At 47.5% G+C, this 23,874-nt stretch overlaps 1 protein-coding gene across 1 annotated transcript; it reads left to right on the forward strand.

The window, feature by feature from the left end:
- The first annotated feature begins 8,157 nt into the window (after positions 1–8,157).
- Positions 8,158–22,665, forward strand: LOC105030252 (axin-1). The gene is made up of 14 exons (XM_010903980.5): positions 8,158–8,424; positions 9,768–10,371; positions 10,888–11,002; positions 13,090–13,286; positions 14,158–14,304; positions 14,391–14,534; positions 14,617–14,713; positions 15,777–15,914; positions 16,007–16,370; positions 17,284–17,488; positions 18,255–18,434; positions 18,532–18,774; positions 18,900–19,061; positions 19,229–22,665. The coding sequence occupies exons 2-14, from the start codon at positions 9,845–9,847 to the stop codon at positions 19,353–19,355; spliced, it is 2,646 nt and encodes an 881-aa protein (XP_010902282.2). The 5' UTR covers positions 8,158–8,424; positions 9,768–9,844; the 3' UTR covers positions 19,356–22,665.
- The last annotated feature ends 1,209 nt before the right edge of the window (positions 22,666–23,874 follow it).

Consider the following 23,874-nt stretch of genomic DNA (forward strand, 5'->3'; position numbering starts at 1 on the left):
GGTATTGAGATGCACCCCATGATGTGTTCTTGAGGGTATTGAGATGCACCCCATGATGTGTTCTTGAGGGTATTGAGATGCACCCCATGATGTGTCCTTGAGGGCATAGACAGTAGATCAGACTAGCGTTATAACATGGATGGTTTCTGCATCATCATATACACCTCCCCTGGCCAACACTCGCTCAAACTATAACATAGAATTATACAGAACACATACACACACATATACAAAAATTGCATGTCAACACAACTCAATCAGGATTAAAAAAAAAGGGTGATCAAAGGAGGAAGATGAATGGTGATTATGTATGAAGACTTCAAAGAGAACCAGCTGGTAGATGAACTAGAGACACTGGCTGGAGACAGAAGGGTTCTCTGGGGTAAAACACACACAGAAACACACACACACACATGCAATATTAACAAGAGTTGAGAAGGTATTGAACAAGAGAGAGAAATGAGAGAGGCTTGAGAGAAAGAAAGGCAAAAACAGGGAGAGACAGTAAGGAGAGAGAGAATATAAAGAGGAAGGGAGGGGGGGGTGAGAGATAAGAGAAATGGAAGAGTAAAGAAAGAGGCTTGAGAGAGAGAGGAAGAAAGAGAGTAGAAAGGGAGAGAGAGGGCCAGAGAGAGAGGGAGAGGGAGAGAGAGAGAGAGAGAGAGAGAGAGAGACGGACAGAGAGAAGGAGAGATGAATGAAGCTGTTAAATTCAACATCAAACGCAGAGCCGGCTCAATGGGGGGCCTCTGTCAGACTGATGTCCTTTCTACTGAGCGTCTACTTGGAGTGTGTGTCCGTGTGTGTGTGATGTTTGTGTGTGTAATGTTTGTATGGGTTTCTGATGTTTGTGTTTGTCATATCAGTGTGTGTGTGTGTGTGTGTGCGTGTGTGCGTGTGTGTGTAGACGGCGGGGCCCCCTGCACTCCATTCTGGTTCCCCTGTGGAGCGTAGAGGGCCTTCGTTTCCCGTCGATGCCGCTGCTGCGCGATGACATCACCAGAACAAGAAGCGGAGGGAGGGGTGGAGTGACTGGAGGAGAGAGGGATGAGGAGAGAGGAGGAGAGGGAAGGGCTGATAACCAAGACAACGACACAAAGATGGCGACCACTTCCACCGCGGGACGTCCACGGGAGCCCAAGGGCTGGACGGCTCAGAACCGTCGCCGTGTCTTCTGGCACCCTTATAACAGGATGACGACGGGTCTGACCCGCCATCACCGACCCCAACACATCACCGCCACGGTAAGAATCAGCCTTCACCGCCTTGCCTTCACCGCCTTGCCGCATGCCACAAAGCCCGTTGTTCTCCTCGTTTCGCCGCGCGGCGCCGTCCGACCCGTTTGTTGTCGTGTTTTCCCCTCTTCTTCTAATCTAATAACAGCCTTTTCCCCGACTCTTTCTTTCGCTCCTTTCATCATGGTCCTTATGGTCCTTCAGTATCCCAGGCCTTTCTCAGCATCAAAGGAACCACATCAATTGGTTTGACTGCCAGCAGAGAGTCCAGAAAAAAGCCATCGCCGCAAAGATCATGACGCGCTTTCATGCCGATTTTCATCTTTGCCTTGCTGGAGTTTTTCTCATCTGTCCCGCTCCATCCATCCGTCCATCTCTCACACCGTCCCCCTTCCCATCATCCACTCCTCCGGGGTTGCGGAATGCCTTGGAACCCTTCGCCATTGTCTTACCAAGACACAACGTTCTGATTCCACATTCTCATTCCGGAATGAAATGGAATGCGTTTTGCAGATCTATTTCGTAGCGAGGAAAGATTCTGATTTCCTTAGGGTTCTTTTTTCGGTGCTGGGCATTAGGTCGTTTCTTTGGGATTCTGGGTGACAACACGTGAAACAATATTTGAATAAGCGTCAGGAGGTAAATCTTTTAATCCAGTGTAGCTAATCCCGCTTTGCAGGAGGCCATATTGGTCTTTCTATATTCACCCAGTCACAATACACATCAGCGGGACGCCATGGCAGACACTCTGACACTCCTCCTGTTTTCTTTCTCTCCAGGCCCGAGTCGGGCTGAAAAAGAACAAGGGAGGAATGAATGGATTTATATACCTCTGTCATTTCTTTGCTTTCTCTCTCTTTCTTTATTTTCTTGGATGTTACTCGGTAATGAGCGTGTTCAGGGCGCTGGAAAGATTTCGGTTTTAATTGCAACAGGCTCTCGTTAGATTCATGTTAATGAAACCCGGGCAGAATTCTGATGATAGCCAGCAAATCCTCACTCTTCATTCGGTATTTTAAATCTCAAGACAAATATCAATAAGTAACATTGTCTTAGGTGGTGCCCCCTTGACTTGCCTTTAACAAGCCTCTCCTGATGGCCATCCTCCAGGGGTGCACCCTAAATGGAACTCCCTCCCTACATACTGCTCCTCTACCCCATGGGTGCTGGTCAAACGCAGTGAACTACCCTGAGAATAGTGTGCCATTTGAGAGGTATACCTTTTATTCCTGTGAGCTCTGAGGTCTGTCTCTTTTTCCGAGGTATATAATGAAGATGTCACTCCTCTTTTCAGTCGTTAAATGGCTCTTTGTGTGAGAGAAGATAAGCCTGTTTCAGTCAGGACCCATTTGGACGCCTAAATCTGCCCTAGCAGCTGGAACAAAGGACCCCAGGCCAGGACACACAGATCAAGAGTGCGTCTCAATACTCACAACTTGGTTCCTCCTCTAAGACTCCGTGACAAAGGGTTAGTCTAGACACTCTTGACTGAATTCCTCCTCTATGACTCTGAGACAAAGGGTTAGTGTTAATACTCTTTACTGGATTCCTCCTCTGGATTATTTTTTGTGGGTTAATTATTTACATATAGTCCCCTAGCAGGCCTTAATGGGTTGACGATGATAGTGGCTTTTCAAAAATAACATGTAAATCCATAGTAAACATTTGCTACAGAGAACCATGTTTAGTTTTAAGCTGCTTTGATAGCCTAGTGATTAAAGGGTGTAGCCAGTAAATGAAAGGTCACTGGTTTGAATCCCCAAGCCGAGAAGTAGAAAATATCTTGTGCCACTGACCAAGGCACTTGACACTTGTCGTAAGTTGCTCTGGTTCTGAGTGTCTGATAAATCACTTAAACGTGTATTTAGTTACACTACAGCTTGGCAGAGACAAATTATGTGTATTATTTTGTATTGATGAGACAGGAGGCTGTAATGTTTTGGAATGGTTAGCCATAGTAACAACAACAGGAAGTTGTCACGTGCCACAAATTGGAGAAGTTGGCTTATTATAAGGTGTTTCTGAGTTTTTTTTACTCACTCACTTATGTCACATCTTTGATTATACCGTTACTGAAATTGGTCCCCGTGCAAATGTATTCATGTTTTTAAGTATACAGCTGTTAGTGCAATAGCCTAGTGCAAGGTTTCCCAAACCCTCCTCTGGTCCCCCAGATGTGTCACATTTGTGTTTTTATCAGCTTAAAATGACACACCAATGACACTCAATCGCAGGCTTCATGATTCATTTACTATTTTCTGCAGTCTGGGAAATCCTGACCAAGTGGTCCAATAAGTGAAAGATCTGCAACTTGGGCTTTAATGCCAAAGCTGACAAGCTAAAAATAGTTTTTTTTTAAACAGTTATTATGCCCTTGAGCAAGGCACTTAAACTCAGCTGCTCAGGTAAGTCGCTGTGGATGCAAGCATCTGCTAAATGACTGAAACAGAAACTTTTAATGTCATCAGCAGACTAACTGTAAGCAATCTTATCTGTTTCACAGTTACTGGTTTTATAAACTGAATACCAACTCCGTTAGAACAGTGCAAATATATTTTTATCATACCCATGGTATACTCTTTCATATACCATGGCTTTCAGCCAGTCAGTTTTCACGGTTTGAAGCACCCTGTGTATGACTTCATATAGACCAGCAGGTTCTTTCAGTGTTTTATTTTCATCCCATTGCCTGGTACCAAAGTCACGCTTTGATTGGGTGTCAATCAAGGCCTTGGGTTCTGACGAGACGGCGGTGCAGGTAATCAATTGTTCACTGTTATCTCACACAGCGACAGCCTTCCGTGGGTCAAGTCACGTATTCTGGAGGCAGCATGGTTTATGGCATGAACCTGTCCTTGAGTGTGTTTCAGCATTACGTCACACACACACACAACACTACACTAGACACTACACACACACACTACACACACACAACACACACACTACACAAAAGCGGTATACATGAATGTGGACCTATTTTGTCACTATTATCTGACTTGTTTATTTTAAGGTGGTAAAGTGTGTGTGTGTGTGTTTGTCCATGTGATTGAGTGTGTGTCTGCATGCATGTGTGTGTTCTTTGACCCGTTTCCCTGAGCTCAGCAGGTGTGTTCATAGATGTGTGTTCTTGTCAGGTAGTGGACCTGATCATTTGCGTCAGCACTACAGAAACATTCTGACATTATAAATCACATGGTGTCATTAAGGAATGGCCGGCCGTGTGTGTGTTTGTGTGAGTGAGTGTGTGAGTGAGTGTGTGTGTGTGTGTGTGTGTGTGTGTGAGAGAGTGTGTGTGTGAGTGTGTGTGTGTGTGTGTGTGTGTTTGTGAGTGTGTGTGGGTGTGTGTGTGAGTGTGAGAGTGTGTGTGTGAGTGAGTGTGTGTGTGTGTGAGTGTGTGTGAGTGAGTGTGTGTGTGTGTGTGTGTGAGGTCACATGCAGAGCAGAAAAGGCTGTTGGGGGGGGCAGTAAGTGGATTAAAACGCACATACATCCTTAAGGAGTGGGGGGGGCGGTGTGTCTTCAGCTCCCCAGCCAGGTGACCTTTGGTTCAGGGCTTAGACGGTATTCCCTTAGGAACACACACACACACACACAGAAACACACACACACACACATATACACACACGCACGCAGAAACAGAGGGTCGTTATTGATTCATAAGCAGCAACATGCCAACTAGATATGATAAAAGGTCAAACTGATCCGTCTTCTATACACCATCATTACATTGGCACAACATTGTCTCCACGCTGGGGAGTGTGTGTGTGTGTAAGTGTGTGTGTGTGTGTGTGTTTGAGGTCCTTGACATGCTAGCCATGTACAGTGTAGCGTGCAGGGGTGAAAGGAGGAAACAACTTAACAAACAGGTGAAAACTTTTCCTGCAGGGTTAAGCACGGAGATGCTCCATGGTGGCTACTGGTTACCGTGGTTACAGTAGTTAAGGTGGTTACATTGGTAACTATGGTTACCATGGTTAAAGTCATTACTGTGGTTACCATGATTAAAGAGGTTATTTAAAATGTTTTGTCATTCAGCAGACTGTTATGTACATTTAGTTATAGTTAGTACACTTCCCACTTAGTGCAACTTCCACTGGAAGCCATTGGGTTAAGATGAGTGGGGGACCTGGGAGAACAACAGACAGGCTGCGGCATTCTGGATATGTTGCAGGGGTGTGCTGGCCCCTGCACCAGTACCATTTCCTGTGTGAGGTGAGCTTTTGATCTATGAATGTTGTAGTGCAGGGGAGTGTAATGAACCAGCTGGAAGCCCAGAGGCTTCTGGGGTTAGTTTTTTTACTTTTAATTTGGTGTTGACTTAAAACCTACACAATGAGGTGAGGGGAGTTCCAAACTAATCAGTGACTTTAACCAATCAAGTACAAGGTAGAAACCAGTACCAGGAGGTGCCAAAACCAGCTAACTCTCGGCCCTCCATGGAATGACATTGTTACCAGTGTTTTAGAGCATGGAGGATGTTTTGTGGTCATGTCAATGTTCTTTGCACTTTTGGAGGGGGACACCATGATGTCGACCGCGATAATAATGTCTTGAAGCAAACAGGCTTTCCCCCAGAGAAAGCGAGGCTCTGATTTGTGGAGGTTGAGCTTCAGGTGGTAGGTTGACAACCAAGCAGAGATTTCTGCCAGACATGCAAAAATGTGAGTCACCCCTCCAGCATCAGAATAGGGGAAGGAGCACATTTCTTGGGTGGTATCATCATAACAATGACAGGAAAGAACATGTGAGTATAATAACTGAGCCAAGTGACTTGGTATTATGATAGAAGTTGAAAGGGCCTGGAACAGAACCATGCAGAAACCAGTAATGAGGAGCCCTGGGAGACACCAGTAGTGAGGAGCCCTGGGAGACACCAGTAGTGAGGAGTCCTGGGAGACACCAGTAATGAGGAGCCCTGGGAGACACCAGTAGTGAGGAGCCCTGGGAGACACCAGTAGTGAGGAGCCCTGGGAGACACCAGTAGTGAGGAGCCCTGGGAGACACCAGTAGTGAGGAGCACATGGGCTCTATGTCATCTGGTAGTAACAATTTAGAGGATCGGATGGATCACAGTAACAGTTAAGAGGATCTGATGGATCACAGTAACAGTTAAGAGGATCTGACGGATCACAGTAAAAGTTAAGAGGATCTGACGGATCACAGTAACATTTTAGAGGATCTGACGGATCACAGTAACAGTTTAGAGGATCTGACGGATCACAGTAACAGTTTAGAGGATCTGATGGATCACAGTAACAGTTAAAAGGATCTGACGGATCACAGTAAGTGTAGAGCAGTTACAGGGGTTACCATGGTAACAGTGATGATGTTTCTCTTGTGTGTCTCTGACCCTGTGTATCTTTCTCTACATGTCTCTCCTGTTCCAGGCTTGTATGGGCAGGGAACCCATGGCCAGGGAGTGTGCCCCCCCCGTTATGTCTGGGAGGAGAGTGGTCCCAGCCCCCTGGAGGAGTAGTGCGTGGGGGCGCCATTCAGGAATCTTCGGTGCAGCTGTTTTAAGGTAACAATGATAGCCATTATATTCATAATGGGCGTTAGACAAACACCTGTTCAATAACATTGAAGTCCTATATATAAGCTTTTGCTTGGAGTGTTGTTTTGTTATAGCCTCCCCTCCTGTCTCGTCATAGACATTTCTAAGAGAAAATTTGAAGATTGCAGCAAGTATTCGTACCTTTTTCCCCACAATGCACTTCCAACCAGTACATCGGTCAGATCTTTGTGTGTGTCGCTTCTTCAGCTGATGACCTGGGTTAGCTTTGGCACTGAAGTTGTTGCGGAGCGCGTGGGAACAAGGAAATCTCTTCTGAATGTGCCACCCCTTACCCTGGTGATGCTTGGCCAATATGCCTCCGCCAATAGATATCCAGGCCATATACCTGCCATCTCAAACCTAGACTGTAGTGGACAGTTGGCACTATTTAAGCACGCCTTAGACTGCTCTACGGTATTAGAGACCTACTGTATAATTTGAGTTCGATGTCAGTCCTAGACTATAATTAACGCGGATAGTCAACAAAAGCAATGTTCGATTGCAGTTGGACTAGAATATAAGTCCCTTCCCTAATTAGTCTACTTTTATTATTGAATAAACCCACCCGCCTCCCATTTCCGTCTCTCTCTCCCCCCCCCTCCCTCCCCCTCTCTCAACAGGTCGATGACTGACGGACTGACAGGCTGACTAGGGGCGCGTGATCGACATGCTCGTCTGCTGCGGTATGCTCTCGTGCTGTTCTACTGTCAGTAAATCAGGAGATGGGTTCTGCGCCGGGCGACTGGAGTTCCAAGGAAAGAAAGGTATGTATAGTGGGTTTGACTCTTTTTCTGCGTGTTTTGGGCTATCGTTTGTTGTTTTCCATTTCATTTCATTTAAGACATTCGCTTATTTTTCTGCAACGAATTCTTAGACAATATAGTACTTGTGCTTCAGCTTCGTTTTTATTGAGCGCTTGTAGGATTTTTAGCCGACTTTGGACCCTATAACCGTTTAAATGTGACACTTCAGGAAACGCCATTCTATTTTACGAGGTATTTTGAATAAACAGTGTAAAAATAATCTCCCGATTGAATTTTGTATTCATACGGCTAATTTATATTTTCGTTGTCCATTTTTTATAATTTATTCTTAAACGTATAACGCCTGTTTCTGCATAATAACAGACTTATGAAATACGCGGTTAGACAAGTTAATGTATGTTTAAAATTATATATATATATATTTGTTTTTACAATGGTCTTCTAGTATTTTATCTGAAAAAATCAACAAATGACAAAATTATGTTGTTACCATGACCAATTGAAATGAGGTTCCTCTGAATCGAGTCCATTCAATGGTTTCCCTTTTATTTTTGTTTTCATGTTTATTTAATACGCGACGTTCTTTACATTTCGCTCCCCCGGACATTGCAAAGACGTCCTGGTCGGGTGTAATGTCTTGGTCAGAACAGACGTGGCGCTGTTGAACACACCGACCCGACTCACGCACGCATTCTCTCTCCGCTTGGAGTGTGTTGGAGACCACCATGGGGAGTTGAGAGGGCAAGCCTGAACGGTTGTTTTCTTTCACGTTTAATTACCTCAAAGCTGTCCTTATGCCGCGTTTCACAGACTGCTGTTCTCGCCACTGTCCCCGATGCGGTGGAAAACGGGGTGCGGGATTTCAGATACAGTAGGTTGGAGACTTTTAGCTACTAAAAGAAGGGGTGTTTTGGGGTTTATCTAGCTAGCCTGCTAGCGCTTAGCCAAGCGGCGGGGTGAAACGTGCCGTCGCTTTCTCCTTGATCGAAGGATCTGGGGCTGTTGCGCTTTGATCGACCCTACGGCTTAGGAATGTTGATATCCCGCTCAGGTAGCGCTCAGTTGCTAGCCATCCGACTACCAGTATGGCAAGTTGTTTACTGTGTAAAGTAGCTAGCTTGTGTAGCAGGCTAGCTAAAGTGGTTTGGTGGAGGAAAGAGAAGGCAGCAGGCCCGTCTTGTGTGGTTGTGGAGTTTGTTGCCTGTACCCCTCCCCCAACGTCTTTGCGAGAGACCAAGATGAATGGGATCCCACTTCAAAGCCATAGGAGGGATAGGCTAGCTAGCCGCAAAAGAGAGACAACCGTTAGCTAGCCAACTTCGAAATGCATTGTTACTTAAGTTGCTAACTAGCTAGCTAGTAGATTACACACAATGTGCAAGCCGATGGTTGTTGTTGACATAGTGTAGCCTAATTTATCTATCTAATATTACCGGTACGCTATTGTTACAAACCTAGGCTGGTTAATTTGAGACACCGCAACCTTTGGCTTATAATACAACACACCAGCAAGCTCATGTAACTCACTATCAATTAATGTTAAGCAAATGTTTATTGTTTAATTTACTAGCTAGTTTGTGTTTGCCTTTGTTGTTAGCTATCATTGTTGTGTAAGTTTAGGTCAGAACGGTTGACTATTGACAGGTGTAACCTCTTTGATTAGCTAGCTGTCTATTTATTTTTAGTTTCAAAACGTTGTCTTTGTTGTGGTGAAATACAGAGGAAAATTACATTCAGATTCGCTACAAAAATGCTGCAATAGTTAGTCTGTTTTGCTTGCTGTCTGGGTTTTTTCTGGTTATGTGTATTCATCCTCTGCTGCAGTAAAAATACATTTGATGGATTTTACAATAAACAAATTATATTGACCTCTAATGGTGCTGTCTTGTAAGTCACAACTACACTTCTGTACATTTTCTGATTCCCTTATTCCTGCCTTTCAATCCACTTTGTCCTCCCAGTGAGAATAGGGCAGGGATTCATTCAGATCCGCCATTGTTATGCTAACGCAGTGTCTGTGCTGTGTTTCCCCCCCCCCCATGCTTGTGAGGGAGATGTTGACATTTGACTGTTGGTGATTTTCAATGTTGAAAAGAGCTACTGTGTAAATACTGCAATGTGCGTTTGATTGGGCATCCACCTCTCTCCAGGCTCCCCATCTCAACCCTTCTTCCAGTCAGTATTGTGCATCTCTCATTCCTCTCTTCCCCCCAGGGAGTATTCTACGTCTTCATCTGTTCTCGAGGTCTGGGTGTGACTGGAACCCTGTCTAGTGGTTCCCAGCCAGAGACATGAGTGTGGTCCCAGACCCACAGGGGGCATACAGAGGGGTGGTAGGCGGGGGCGACCACATGGGTTGTGGAGGGATTGGGGTGCACCCCCACAGCCACTTCACGGAGGACGCCCCCCGACCCCCCGTCCCCGGAGAAGAGGGAGGCGACCGGGAACCCCACCTTAACCGTCACCTCTCCTCCGGACACGGAGGCTGCCCGCGGCCCCCCAGCCAGTCCTCCTACTACCACCCCTCCAAAACGGAGCCCTCCTTCCGCGGCAGTGAGCCCCCCGCCACCCCGACGCCGAGGCGCCCCGACCTGGACCTGGGTTACGAGCCGGAGGGCAGCGCCTCGCCGACGCCGCCCTATCTGAAGTGGGCCGAGTCGCTCCACTCTCTCCTGGATGACCAGGAGGGCATCCAGCTGTTCCGGGGCTTTCTGATTCAGGAGGGCTGTGGAGACCTGCTGGACTTCTGGTTTGCCTGCTCCGGCTTCAGGAAGAGCAGTCAGGAGAAAAGGCCCAAGCTGGCGAAAGCCATTTACAGGTGGAGTGCTGGAGGAGGTGGAATGTTTCTGTCTCCTTCTGTCTTTTTTTGTCCCGTTAACCTAACGCTATCCTTTCTCTCCTCTCCATCCCTCTCTTTATTGTCTCCCCCTGTTGACCTGCCCTTATTTCACTCTGTCTCACTTGTTTTACCTCACTCTACATACCTCTCTCTGTTTCCTGTTACTGTTCATCCTCCTCCTTCTGTTTCTCTTGTTACCTCTATCCTTCTCATCATCCTGTCTTTCTCCCTCTCCTGTTAAACTGTCCCTCTTTCTCTGTCCATTCCTGTCTTTCTCCTTCTCCTGTTAAACTGTCCCTCTTTCTCTGTCCATTCCTGTCTTTCTCCCTCTCCTGTTAAACTGTCCCTCTTTCTCTGTCCATTCCTGTCTTTCTCCCTCTCCTGTTAAACTGTCCCTCTTTCTCTGTCCATTCCTGTCTTTCTCCCTCTCCTGTTAACTTGACTCGGTAACCCTCTGTGTCTCGGCTGCTAACCCAAACCTACCTGCCCTTACAGGAAGTATGTTCTGGATGGTAACGGCATCGTGTCCAGGCAAATCAAACCGGCTACCAAGAGCTTCATCAGAGACTGTGTGGTCAGACTGCACCTGGACCCAGCCATGTTTGAACAGGTACTGATGATGGAAAATAAAATCCACTGTTTTAATGGGTGAATGAATGGGTGTGCAGTCTGACATGATAATGTTTTAATGGGTGACTGTGTGGTCAGACTGCACCTGGACCCGGCCATGTTTGAACAGGTACTGATGATGGATTGGTCAGCGGGCTGCAGTCTGACACATTTTAATGGGTGAAAGATGACATGATAATGTTTTAATGGATCAAAGATGAATGTGCTAAAATCCACTGTTTTAATGGGTGAATGAATGGGTGTGCAGTCTGACATGATAATGTTTTAATGGATGAACGGTGAATGAATGGGTCTGCAGTCTGACATGATAATGTTTTAATGGATGAACGGTGAATGAATGGGTCTGCAGTCTGACATGATAATGTTTTAATGGACCGGAGTGAAGGGGTGTGCAGTCTGACATGATAATGTTTTAATGGACCGGAGTGAAGGGGTCTGCACTCTGACATGATAATGTTTTAATGGACCGGAGTGAAGGGGTCTGCAGTCTGACATGATAATGTTTTAATGGACCGGAGTGAAGGGGTGTGCATTCTGACATGATAATGTTTTAATGGACCGGAGTGAAGGGGTGTGCAGTCTGACATGATAATGTTTTAATGGACCGGAGTGAAGGGGTCTGCAGTCTGACATGATAATGTTTTAATGGACCGGAGTGAAGGGGTCTGCAGTCTGACATGATAATGTTTTAATGGACCGGAGTGAAGGGGTCTGCAGTCTAACATGATTATGTTTTAATGGATGAAGGACGAATAGGATGCACTCTGCTGTAATGCTGCATGCTAATTGATGCTCTACTGTGATTCACGTAGGCTATACTTGAACAGGCTAGTACCCTGTCTCGAGGTGTGTGTCACTCTGGCCCACACCTCGAGACAGGGTGAGATGAGCAGATGAGCTCCTAATTGGTTGTTCTGGTTCATACAAGGCTTACTTGTCTTTAGTACCAAATTGTTGGTGCCTTTTAAAACCTGTTCTCTTCTGGTTGGATTACATTATGACAAGCCCTTATTTGTTGGGATGGTTGTGCCCACTGCATTCTTTCAACACACAATTTAATATTAGAGTGTTTTTATTCAAGACTTCAGCATTATTTGACTGTAGTCAGTCTTCTCATTTTTACTCACAGCAGCCAGGCAGCTCAATGGCTGGACAGCGATGTGATGTTATCTTAGCGCTCCCCTCATCTATTTAGCTGGCCTAGCGTCACTAGTACACAGCCAGCTTGTAGCTACTTGCTAGCTGCCTGAAGACAGAGGCTAGCCATCAGGAGTTGCAAAGTAAGGGGAGAATTGCAGCGTTGCGCTTTTGTTTCGGGACATTTATCAGTGTACGTTTGTGTGAGGTGAACATTGGAATGTGCTGCATCACTGTTTTGAAGACACAGGGGCCATGTTGTTGCTTGATTCCCATATAACCTGGTTATGACAGGCTATTCACCATAGGCTGTTTTCCATAGATAACCAACATTTATCTCAGGGAATATTTTAACCATCAACAGAAACAAATATAATCTACCCGATATGTTATTTTGTTGAGCAGTGCAAACATGGTCCAAATTTGTTTTAGGGTGCTTGAAAATCCAGATAAACCTACTAAGCAAAATGCCTGCGTGACGCTTCGCTAGCACTCACGGACACAGACTCTTTGCTTACAAAACAGCTAGCTAGTTGGCTACAGTAGGTTCCACAATTGCACAACAGCTTCTAATCACTAGTTGTTCCTGCCCATTATCCGGCAGAAACGTTAATGCTACAGCAGAGAGAGCTTTCTGTCGCAATAAATGCTCCGCCTGGCTCCGCCCCATGTAGCCCGGTGCGCAATGGATTATGGTTATTGTAGTTAAAAAACACACCAAAAAAACATGATTTATGCGCTGAACAACTTGGGTGTATTTACCCAGTTACACTGTGCATTGTAGTTACACTGTGCAGTGTTTACATTTTCCAGGTGACTTTTTCATAGCCTAAATGAATATGGACTTTTTTTTTTATTGACATCAAATGTCCCTAAACCCTGACCCCTTGTCCCCCTGACCCCTTGTCCCCCTGACCCGTTGTCCCCCAGGCTCAGACAGAGATCCAGAGCACCATGGAGGACAACACCTACCCTCTGTTCCTCAAGTCTGACCTGTACCTGGAGTACACCCGGACGGGGGGTGAGAGCCCCAAGCCACCCAGTGACCACAGCTCATCCTCGGGTACCGGACCAGGCCTGACTGGACCTGGATACCTACCCACCCTCACCGAGGACGTGGAATGGAGGTCTGTGTCACTCTGTGTGTCTGCCTGGCTGTGTGTCTGCCTGGCTGTGTGTCTGCCTGGCTGTGTGTCTGCCTGGCTGTGTGTCTGCCTGGCTGTGTGTCTGCCTGGCTGTGTGTCTGCCTGGCTGTGTGTCTGCCTGGCTGTGTGTCTGCCTGGCTGTGTGTCTGCCTGGCTGTGTGTCTGCCTGGCTGTGTGTCTGCCTGGCTGTGTGTCTGCCTGGCTGCCTGTGTCTCTGGCTGCCTGTGTCTCTGGCTGCCTGTGTCTCTGGCTGCCTGTGCCTGTGTCTCTGGCTGCCTGTGCCTGTGTCTCTGGCTGCCTGTGCCTGTGTCTCTGGCTGCCTGTGCCTGTGTCTCTGGCTGCCTGTGCCTGTGTCTCTGGCTGCCTGTGCCTGTGTCTCTGGCTGTCAGTGTGCGTGCAACATGGCCTGGATACTCTCTGTATTCCTGCTTTGTTTTCCAGATACAGCAATTATTACAATATACTCAAAACAGCTGCTTCAGGCCGTTTAAATGGGAATTGAGATTCTGATGTAATGAGTTTGTTTGGGGTGTTTTGGATAGTTTTCTAAAATGTACATTTTAGGGCCCTATAAAATCTATTTTGTGTGCTGTCTAATTTGGTTTAGTTTTATCCCAGTTTCTGTTTTACCCTCTTTGTATTCCATGTTCAAAGGATAACTACAGAGCTTGAAACAAACCAAGACGCACCTTTTTAAGTTTTGGGACAAGAAAACAAACCAAATAAAATCTTTGCGCTTAATTGATGCGATCTAGGAGGAGAGGTGTGTGGTTAGCAGTGCTTCTGAAGGGGCCGTCTCTACATAAACTGCCACGCTACATGTACTGTGCGAATGATGGTAACTGTGATTCAGGTGCCGGGAGGATGAGGAGGAGGAGGAAGAGGAAGAGGAGGACAGCAGAGATACGCCGGCCAGCAGGCTGACTCAGAGGTTGCTAATGGAGACGGCACCCCACAGAGTATCGACCAGTCGGACAGCTGGGGACAGCCGTGAGTACAGGTAGGAGACTAAGAAGGTTGGGTGTGCGTTGAGTTCATGACGAAGCGGCGTGTGTGTGTGTGTCTGACTGTTTGTGTCGTCCCCAGGCCATGCAGGGAGCCGGTGGTTAACCCCTACTACGTTAACATGGGCTACGCCCACGCCCCGGCAACCAGCGCTAACGACAGCGAGCAGCAGAGCATGTCCAGCGCCTCGGACGTGGATACGCTGTCGCTCACGGACAGCAGTGTGTAAGTACGCGCGCCGGTACTCACACTGAGCGTTGACCTGAGCTGTGTTTTTGTGTTAATCTGAGTGTTTGTTTTTTTTCAGGGATGGTATTCCGCCCTACAGGTATCGCAAGCAGCATCGCAGAGAGATGCATGAAAGTGCCAAAGCCAATGGGCGTGTCCCCCTGCCGCATATCCCCGTGAGTTGTCCCCTCCCCTCTGAATATTCCCTGGGGGGGTGGGAACCGTGGTCTCCTTCCAACTGAAAGGTCTCGCCTTGCAAGCCAATCTCGGGGCTTAGAAGTCCCGTCCCAAAATGACCTGCTGCACACATGAGCCTCGTTTTATTTGTGATTGGTGGTGATCTGAGACAGGACGGTGTCACTTTTTGATGAGGTGATGTCACTTTTTCAAATCGGTGTCCTATTTAAGGATCTTGGCAGTTTCAATGGGTGATAATGTTACTGGATTGCACCTTTTAAATGGCACTGAGAGTTTTGTCAGGCTCCTCCCCTCTCTACGGAGTGGGAGGTTCTGGAAGTTCAGCCCTTTATTGGTCTCCTCCGTTCCAGGAATAATGTTCCCATCAAGTGATTTAGCCAGTTAGCATGTTCGTATTCAAGCCGTTCTTCAAATACAACACTTCCCCTTTAAGTCAGAATCCTGTTGAGTCTTAAAGGGGGCTTCCCTGTTTCTGACCAGTACCTGGCTAACGCCCCGCTGATTAGCAAAGATGATCATCCGCTGTGCCCGTGGCTCTGAGAGCGCTCTGATCTTCGCTCTGGTTTGAGAAGTGCAAGACAGACTGCTTGCAGGCTGCTGTTAATAGAACTCTAATGTGCTCCGGCTGGGCCTGTAACCAAACCACAATCAGGCAGTCAGGCTTTCACATTTGACTTTGTATTGTTGTGTGGAAAAGGGTTGATATTGTGGTGATCAATTCCATATAGTGCATAAGCTACTAATTTAATGTGGAATGTCATGTTTTAAATTTTTTTTGTTAAAAACAAAGACATTCTTTCCTGATAGATAGCTGAGATGAGATCTGTGGATTGTGCTGTAGTCAGAGTGGAAACATCCATGGCTACAGTGTTTTATTAACACATTGCTACCCTTTGGCAGCCACACATTTGTGTGTTTTTACCTGAATATCTTAAACTCAAAGTGGCGGATGTGTGATCAGTCTGTATTGATAGACACACAGTGTGCAGAGATGTTTGTAAATGCACCAAGAGTAACTGTGCCCCCCCCCGTGTTTATTAGCGGACTCACCGCATGCCCAAGGACATCCACGTGGACCCGCAGAGGTTCGCTGCCGACCTCATCAGCCGGCTGGAGGGAGTTCTGAGGGACAGGGAGGCCGAGGAGCGACTGGAGGAGAGACTCAAGAGGGTCCGAATGGTACGTAGCCACGCCTCTGGGCGTGTCTGTGGGCGACGACACAACCCGCTGCTTCCTTTACACCCGCCTCCTTTTCTCCTACTCTCTGACAGGAAGAGGAAGGCGACGACGCGGACGTCTCCATGGTGAACTCCCTCCCTCCGTACGGGAGCAAGCTCTCGGCCCCCTCGTCACTCCCGTCCCACTACGGCTCGAGGTACTCGGAGACGTCGTACAACGGCGTTCTGGCGCTGCACGACGCCCACGAGGAGAACCCGGAGTCCATCTTGGACGAGCACGTCCAGAGGGTGATGAAAACGCCCGGCTGTCAGTCGCCTGGCACGGGCAGACACTCGCCCAAGTCCCGCTCCCCCGACGGGGTGGGGTACCCTCACTCTGGGAGGCCCCAGGGCCCCCCCGGGGTCAAGGGTCACAAGCCAGGAGCCAAAGGAGGGGACCTTTCGGGGATGGGAGCAGGTATGTTGTTTATTCATCTGGGTTCGTCCTGGTTAGTCTCCATGATGAATGTGTCTGTCTGGACTTTATGTGGGGCGGGTAAATCAGAGCAGCATGTGATAAATGCTACGGGTGTGAGGAATTGAACAGCATTTAGCCACGCAAGGATTGAATTCAGAGGCTGGAGTTTAGAGGCAGATAGCCAGGAGAGGTTAGTGGTAATGAGTTAAACCTCTCTTTGGGGGTACCATTCACACTGTTCTTCTTTGGGGGTACCATTCACACTGTTCTTCTTTGGGGGTACCATTCACACTGTTCTTCTTTGGGGGTACCATTCACACTGTTCTTCTTTGGGGGTACCATTCACACTGTTCTTCTTTGGGGGTTCCATTCACACTGTTCTTCTTTGGGGGTTCCATTCACACTGTTCTTCTTTGGGGGTACCATTCACACTGTTCTTCTTTGGGGGTTCCATTCACACTGTTCTTCTTTGGGGGTTCCATTCACACTGTTCTTCTTTGGGGGTACCATTCACACTGTTCTTCTTTGGGGGTTCCATTCACACTGTTCTTCTTTGGGGGTACCATTCACACTGTTCTTCTTTGGGGGTTCCATTCACACTGTTCTTCTTTGGGGGTTCCATTCACACTGTTCTTCTTTGGGGGTTCCATTCACACTGTTCTTCTTTGGGGGTACCATTCACACTGTTCTTCTTTGGGGGTACCATTCACACTGTTCTTCTTTGGGGGTACCATTCACACTGTTCTTCTTTGGGGGTACCATTCACACTGTTCTTCTTTGGGGGTTCCATTCACACTGTTCTTCTTTGGGGGTTCCATTCTAATAAATCAAAGCTGCCTTTCAACCATGTTTAGGTCAAACTAACTCAGCCTTGGATCAAGCTGTTTAACCCCTTCTCTCTCTCCCTTGCCAGCGGTATACCACCACAAGAACGGCCACCATCACCCCCCCCCGGGAGGAGCCAAGCCCAAAGAGGCCCCGGCTGAGGAGACGCTGCCGGGTGGGGGCCCCCGGACGCTGGGAGGCCCTCTGTGGAACGGGGAGGCCCATCACTACGCCACCGGCAAGGGCCGCAGCTACGCCGACGGGGCGGGGGCCACGGAGGGCATGGGGTACAGGTTTGTATCCGGGGGGGGGGGGGGGGTGTCGGACTGAGAAACAAACGTTAAAATGTCCGTCATTCAGGAGAGACGGTTATCTGGAATGACTGAGGGATCTGGACTCTGCTTCACCCCGGACCGCTGTTTTATTACCATGCTGACATGTCTCTCTCTGTGTGTCTCTCTCTGTGTCTCTTTCTGTGTGTCTGTCTCTTTCTGTGTGTCTGTCTCTTTCTGTGTGTCTGTCTCTTTCTGTGTGTCTGTCTCTTTCTGTGTGTGTGTCTGTCTCTTTCTGTGTGTGTGTCTGTCTCTTTCTGTGTGTGTGTCTGTCTCTTTCTGTGTGTGTGTCTGTCTCTTTCTGTGTGTGTGTCTGTCTCTTTCTGTGTGTGTGTCTGTCTCTTTCTGTGTGTGTGTGTCTGTCTCTTTCTGTGTGTGTGTCTGTCTCTTTCTGTGTGTGTGTCTGTCTCTTTCTGTGTGTGTGTCTGTCTCTTTCTGTGTGTGTGTCTGTCTCTTTCTGTGTGTGTGTCTGTCTCTTTCTGTGTGTGTGTGTCTGTCTCTTTCTGTGTGTGTGTGTGTGTCTCTTTCTGTGTGTGTGTGTGTGTCTCTTTCTGTGTGTGTGTGTGTGTCTGTCTCTGTGTGTGTGTGTGTGTCTGTCTCTGTGTGTGTGTGTGTGTCTGTCTCTGTGTGTGTGTGTGTCTGTCTCTGTGTGTGTGTGTGTCTGTCTCTGTGTGTGTGTGTGTCTGTCTCTGTGTGTGTGTGTCTGTCTCTGTGTGTCGTTCCTCAGCAGTAAGGGCAGCACCCTTTCAAAGCGCAGCTCTAAGAAGGGGGCGGAGCCAGCCGGTAAATGTGATGAGGGGCGTGTCCAGGAGGCCCAGGTACAACCGGAGGACCTGGAGAGGAATCAGAAGATCCTGCAGTGGATGATGGAGGGGGAGGCACTACGACAGAAGAAGAACACACACGGGTAACACACACACACACACACACACAGGTAGTTTACATGTGTACAGTAATCATGACATTGTTTATGAACTTTTTGAATTTTCACCACCTCCCTCCAGGAGTACCACGGGTTCCAGGAAGCCTGCGGAGGCGCTGAGGCCCAGCTCGGTGGAGCGTCCTGGGGCAGTGCACCCTTGGGTGAGCGCCCAGCTACGGAACAACGTGCAGCCCTCGCACCCTTTCATCCAGGACCCCACCATGCCCCCAAACCCGGCCCCCAACCCCCTCACCCAACTGGAGGAGGCTCGCAGGAGGCTGGAGGAGGAGAGGAGGAGGGCCGCGCTGCTGCAGGCTAAACAGAGGTCAGACATTTGGAGGTCACGTTTTCACGGGAAAGACGGCCAGTTGAAGTGCGACCTTTTGAGCTGGGTGTTGTTTGTCCGTGTGTGTAGTTTTCTCTATGTTGACTCCGCCCGTCTGCCTCCAGGCACAAGTCGCTGAGCAGCAAGAAGCAGATCCCTCCTTGTGAGAACGTCACGGTGGCCTACTACTTCTGTGGCGAGCCCATCCCCTACCGCACCACGGTCAAAGGTCGCGTGGTGACCCTCGGGCAGTTCAAGGGGCTGCTCACCAAGAAGGGCTTCTACAGGTGAGGGGTTGTCGCCATGGAGATCGTGGTTGCTGCTAAACTGGCGCCCAGCCACTTGTCAAAGTCATCGATAGGTTGGCAACACGGTCTTTGGTGGGGGGACAGGTCTGAGGGTTAGAGCAGGAGGTTGAACCCGCTTAATATGGTTTCATCTGCGTCTCCTCTAGGTTCTACTTCAAGAAGGTGAGCGATGAGTTTGACTGTGGCGTTGTGTTCGAGGAGGTCCGAGAGGACGACGCCATCTTGCCCATCTTCGAGGAGAAGATCATCGGCAAGGTAGAGAAGGTCGACTGAGCCAGGGAACAGGAAGTGGAGCCGAGAGGAAGTAGGAAGTGGAGGACTAAGAACTCTGAGGAAAGACTGAGCCGGAACGGTGGTTTGGAAGACGGGAGGAGGTACGGACGGACGGAAGAATGCAGGGAGTGGAAATGTGGGAAGAGAAGAGGGGAATGTCCCAGAAGAATCCATCCTGCAGGGAGAATGCGTTCAGGAAGTAGAGGCAGTGACAGCCTGACGGGGTGAAAAGCCGGCCTCTAAACAGTCTTCCACTTCTGCTCTGGAGGAGTTCTTCTTCCAGGTCGGGCCGCGGCTCGGGACGACCGAGGGTGGTGGCTGAGCTCCATTCCGAAGTCTCCCTCCCTCCCCCGGCAGACCCTGACCACGGCCGATTGTGTCCTGGGAGGTTTTCATTATTGAACGGGGCCGTCGCCGCCTCACGGACTTCGTGACGACATGGCGAGGAACCCCCCAGGCCTCGTACTCCCCCGGCGGCGATGTCAACGCGCTCCGCCGAAGACGACGAGGAAGACGATGTTCTAGAACTCTTGTTTACTAAAGCTGCATATTTTTGATACAACTCTGTGTCTGTGGAGAACAGGAGAAGTAGCCTTTTTAACGTGAACAAACTCTTGGTCATTTTCCGTGTTGGGTTGTTGGGGGGTAGTGTACAGGTACTAGGTGGTTCTGTCGTTGTACGGGCTGTGACTGCGTTGCCAACGGCTCCCGGTTCCCTTAACGCCGAGCTTCGTTTGCCGCGCCCCGCGGACTCGGATCAAGAACAGTGCCCCCTTGGGGATCGGGGGCCGTTGACAAGCAGGCTGTGTGTTTCTAAACGAAGAAAGCTGGGCCATGCCCCTTAAGTCAACCCCCCCCCCCCCTGAGATGATGCGCTGTTTGGTGTTGGGGCACTTCGTAGGGGCTGGGGTGTGCTTAGGGACAGGCCCTCCCCTGTTTTATATGTGTAAAGGTATATATATATTAAAGCTAGCTGGTTGAGTCCTGTCAGGACCGCTGTTGTTTCCTATTGAACTTCTCCAGGTGTGTCCCCTTCAACTCCCCAAGGCCACCCTGTTCCCTGTGTAGAGACCTACTGCGTGCCCTTATAGGGTCTCCACCAAGGGAATGGGGTGCTGTGTGCTATGTGGAACCTGGAGTCTACAGAGGGAGACTGGTAGAACTGTCTTAGGAGCGGGTTCCTCTCCAAGCTCTGCCAAGGGAACCGCTGTGTCGGTTCCATCTCAGGGCATCCCGGATTGTATAGGCTCTGGCCCCGTTGAGTTAAATGATTATATGACCCCCACGGAGTCAAACCAATAATGTATTCATTACCCTTGTTTGCCGTCTTGGTTCTAGTCAGGACAGTCTGTCCCAAAAATACTTTTAACCGGTTTGTGATAGTATTTCAATTTAGAAAGTAAGGTTTTAAAATGCATCAGGAAGGAGAACAACTATTGAGGTTATAAATAATTCTGTGTAGAAAATAAAAACGGTGATGTTACAGTCTCATTTACCAGCTGGTTCTGTCCACTCAGTTCTACAGAGTTCTGGGACACACATGGGTTCCTAAGAGTCTTATCTGTCCCAAATAAGGTCACCATTTTTTATTTGCTTATTTTTTCTCTCGCAAATCCATTTAAGTGGAAGTGGATTTTTGTTTTTGCGAGAAGTATAAGACGCACTAAATATCCGGAAGGTTCTGTGCATTTATTTATTCTCTTGATGGATTGGGCCGCTGTGCGCGCTGAAGTTTTGTTTCATGTCTTTAACTGCGAACCTGTATGATGGGCCGAAATGTATGGAGGCTGCTGCACCCGTTCCCCTGCTGTTACCGGAGTTAAACCACACTCCCGTGTTCATTTAAAAAAAAAAAAAAAAAACTTTTCTTCAAATAGCCTCAGAGATTTTTCTTTTCTTTTAAACGCTGACATCAGAAGTGTGAAGCAGAGAGGTGTGCTGCAGTGTTAATTCTGTCAGATCAGATCACTGTGAGAAAAACAAAGGTGAGGGAATAATTCAGCAAAGATGTTAGAGCTTGTAGAGAATAAACACATTATCTGCACAGAAGCTTCTGGATCTTTAGTTCCCCCAGGGTTCAAGAAGTCATTACAACCACTTTGTATTCAAATCAGCCCCCGTGTGGGAACCGCTGGTCTATCTAGTATGATCCGTTTCTATTGTTAACTGATCTGTGTAAACAGATGTGATGGATCTTTGTAAACAGCCAAAGAACATCATAACGTGTCTGTGTTGTGATGTCTCTCTCTTTGCTCTGTCTCACTCTGGTCTCTCTTTCCCTGGTCTCTCTCTCTCCTCCAGTCTCTCTTTCTCCTGTCTCCCTGTTCTTTCTCCAGTGTCTGTCTCTCTCTGGTCTCTCTCACTCTCTGGTCTCTCTTTGTTTCTGGTCGGCCTCTCTTTCCGGTTTCTCTCCGATCTGTCTCCCTCTCCAGTTTGTACAGTTTATGTCCCATTAAATGCATCTCAGCCTGGTCCTCATTGTTGACCCTGTGGAACCATCTAGAATGTGGAGTTACATGTATTTCTGGGGAACTGTTTGTTGTCCTAAATGGCTCCCTAGCCCCTTGGTGCACTGCTTTTGCCCGGGACCTGTGGGGTCTGATCAGAAATACTGCACTCTGAAGGGACCAGGGTGGCATTTGGGACATAGGTACTGTTTGTGTCTCAGGTGGCCTACTATTGGAGGAAGCAACTACTAGCTGATCCTAGATCTGCGGTTAGGATTGGTGTCTATTCGTCTTATCCAATACCTGTGGCTAGATTAGTGTCTTACTCTTCAGGTTAGGGCTGGTCCTAGATCTGTGATTAGGTTAGGGCTGATTCTAGACCTGTGGTTAGGTTAGTATCTAATTAATCTGATAAGGATGGTGGAATCGTAAGATGATCCTCAGTCTTTGGTTTAAGGATCAGTTATACCCTGGATTTGTGCCATCATTCCAGTCCCAGTAGGCCAAACACAGCTTGGGACAGGAAGTGGCAGGTAGGGCTATGACATCACAAATGAGTACCAGGCTACCATAAATGGTCTAGTATAGAAAAATCATTGTAGGAATATTTTGTCATTAAATCCAAGATGACGGACACTATATCCCCACTCTGAATTATGACACCTTAGTTTTTCCATAATTTCCAAGCAAGTTCTTATTTTATATTGAATTACTTTTACAATGTGTAAATGGACTAGTCAGTTTGTCTTTTTGTTTTAGTTTGTTTTTAAGACATTTCCATCGTGAATTGCATTTAATGCCATGTTATGTGGTCGCATGTGGGCGTCATCCAAAATGGCACCCAATTCCTTATGAAGCGCACTTCCCGCCTCTGGTTAAAAGCGCTATTAGAGGGAGCAGAGGGTCATTTGGGGCGCTTGTTGGAATCCCCTTGAAAAAATAGCCCTATAATTGACATGCTGTTTTTATTAGCGTCACCTTATTTTAGGAAATAAATTTGGCTGTAAGGGAGTTATGAACGCAACACAGGGCGGGGTTGCTGATCCAAGATCGGTGTTGCTGCTTTGATCATTCGACCAATCAAATAGCGTTACATGACCGGGGGGGGGGGGGTGGCGAGGCGCGGTTTCCTGATGTCAGGTGAAAAACGGTGTGCCTTCTCCACTGTCAGCTGTAAGAATCGTAGATTGCTGATTGTCACGGAAACCCGTCAATACATGTATATTCTGTTTTTAAAATGTTCAAATACTTTTAGTTTTAGCTTATTTGTTGAACAACGTCAGGCTTTGTGTCGTCATTGAGCCTGCTCTTCACTATGTAAATATGTACATTGCCATATTTCCTATGTTTCTGCCTGCAGCCGTTTGACAGCCAGACAGTCACTTGAAGTTTATGAATGACTGACTAGCTATGTCAGAGCGCAGGATTCACTTGTACATTTCTTTTTTAAAAGGTACTTCGTTAATAAAGACATTGAAGAAAATATGTGCCTTCTCCTGGTGTGGTAATTTGTGTTGCTGGGATGGAATAAAGGAGAATTCAGAGATATACCGCAGAACCCCGCACAGAAACACACACACCCCACAACCACCACAAGAAATATATATATATATATATTTTTTTTAAATACTTTCTGGGAAAATTCTAACTATATTTACCCTGCTCATGGGTTGTCTTCCCAAAACATACATTTCGGGCGATTTTGGTGAACACAGTTGACTCAAAATGTTTAGCCCAAATCAATCCATTTGTTTTCTCTTTTTGGCTTACCTGGTTAAAATGAATATATATTTTTAAAGGCAATTAGGAAAAACAGCATTCCACAACCTATTCAATTCATAAGCTTATTCGGAATATTAAAATGTATTAAACTGTTTCGAAGACATGTCTATACAGGCAAATGTGAGTACGCCGCCATGTGGAAAACAGGGAAACTTTTTTTAATTTAGAGTAATTACAATACAGAAATGTTGTGCAGTAACTAATATCAGACAAAACATAACAAAAGGGAACAATTGAGAACATCGAACTTTACAGCGGTCAACAGATATTTTAACCAATTCAACTGACGC

This window comes from Esox lucius, chromosome 9 (assembly GCF_011004845.1).
Source record: "Esox lucius isolate fEsoLuc1 chromosome 9, fEsoLuc1.pri, whole genome shotgun sequence".
Lineage (NCBI taxonomy): Eukaryota > Metazoa > Chordata > Actinopteri > Esociformes > Esocidae > Esox > Esox lucius.

What these genes read in the sequence shown, in the direction of transcription:
- LOC105030252 (XM_010903980.5), top strand. Translation starts at nt 9,845, where the DNA reads ATGAGTGTGGTCCCAGACCCACAGGGGGCATACAGAGGGGTGGTAGGC. An exon ending in ACCGAGGACGTGGAATGGAG is followed by an intron (nt 13,287 to 14,157) that starts GTCTGTGTCACT and finishes ACTGTGATTCAG; the next exon opens with GTGCCGGGAGGATGAGGAGG. An exon ending in CTGCTGCAGGCTAAACAGAG is followed by an intron (nt 18,775 to 18,899) that starts GTCAGACATTTG and finishes GTCTGCCTCCAG; the next exon opens with GCACAAGTCGCTGAGCAGCA.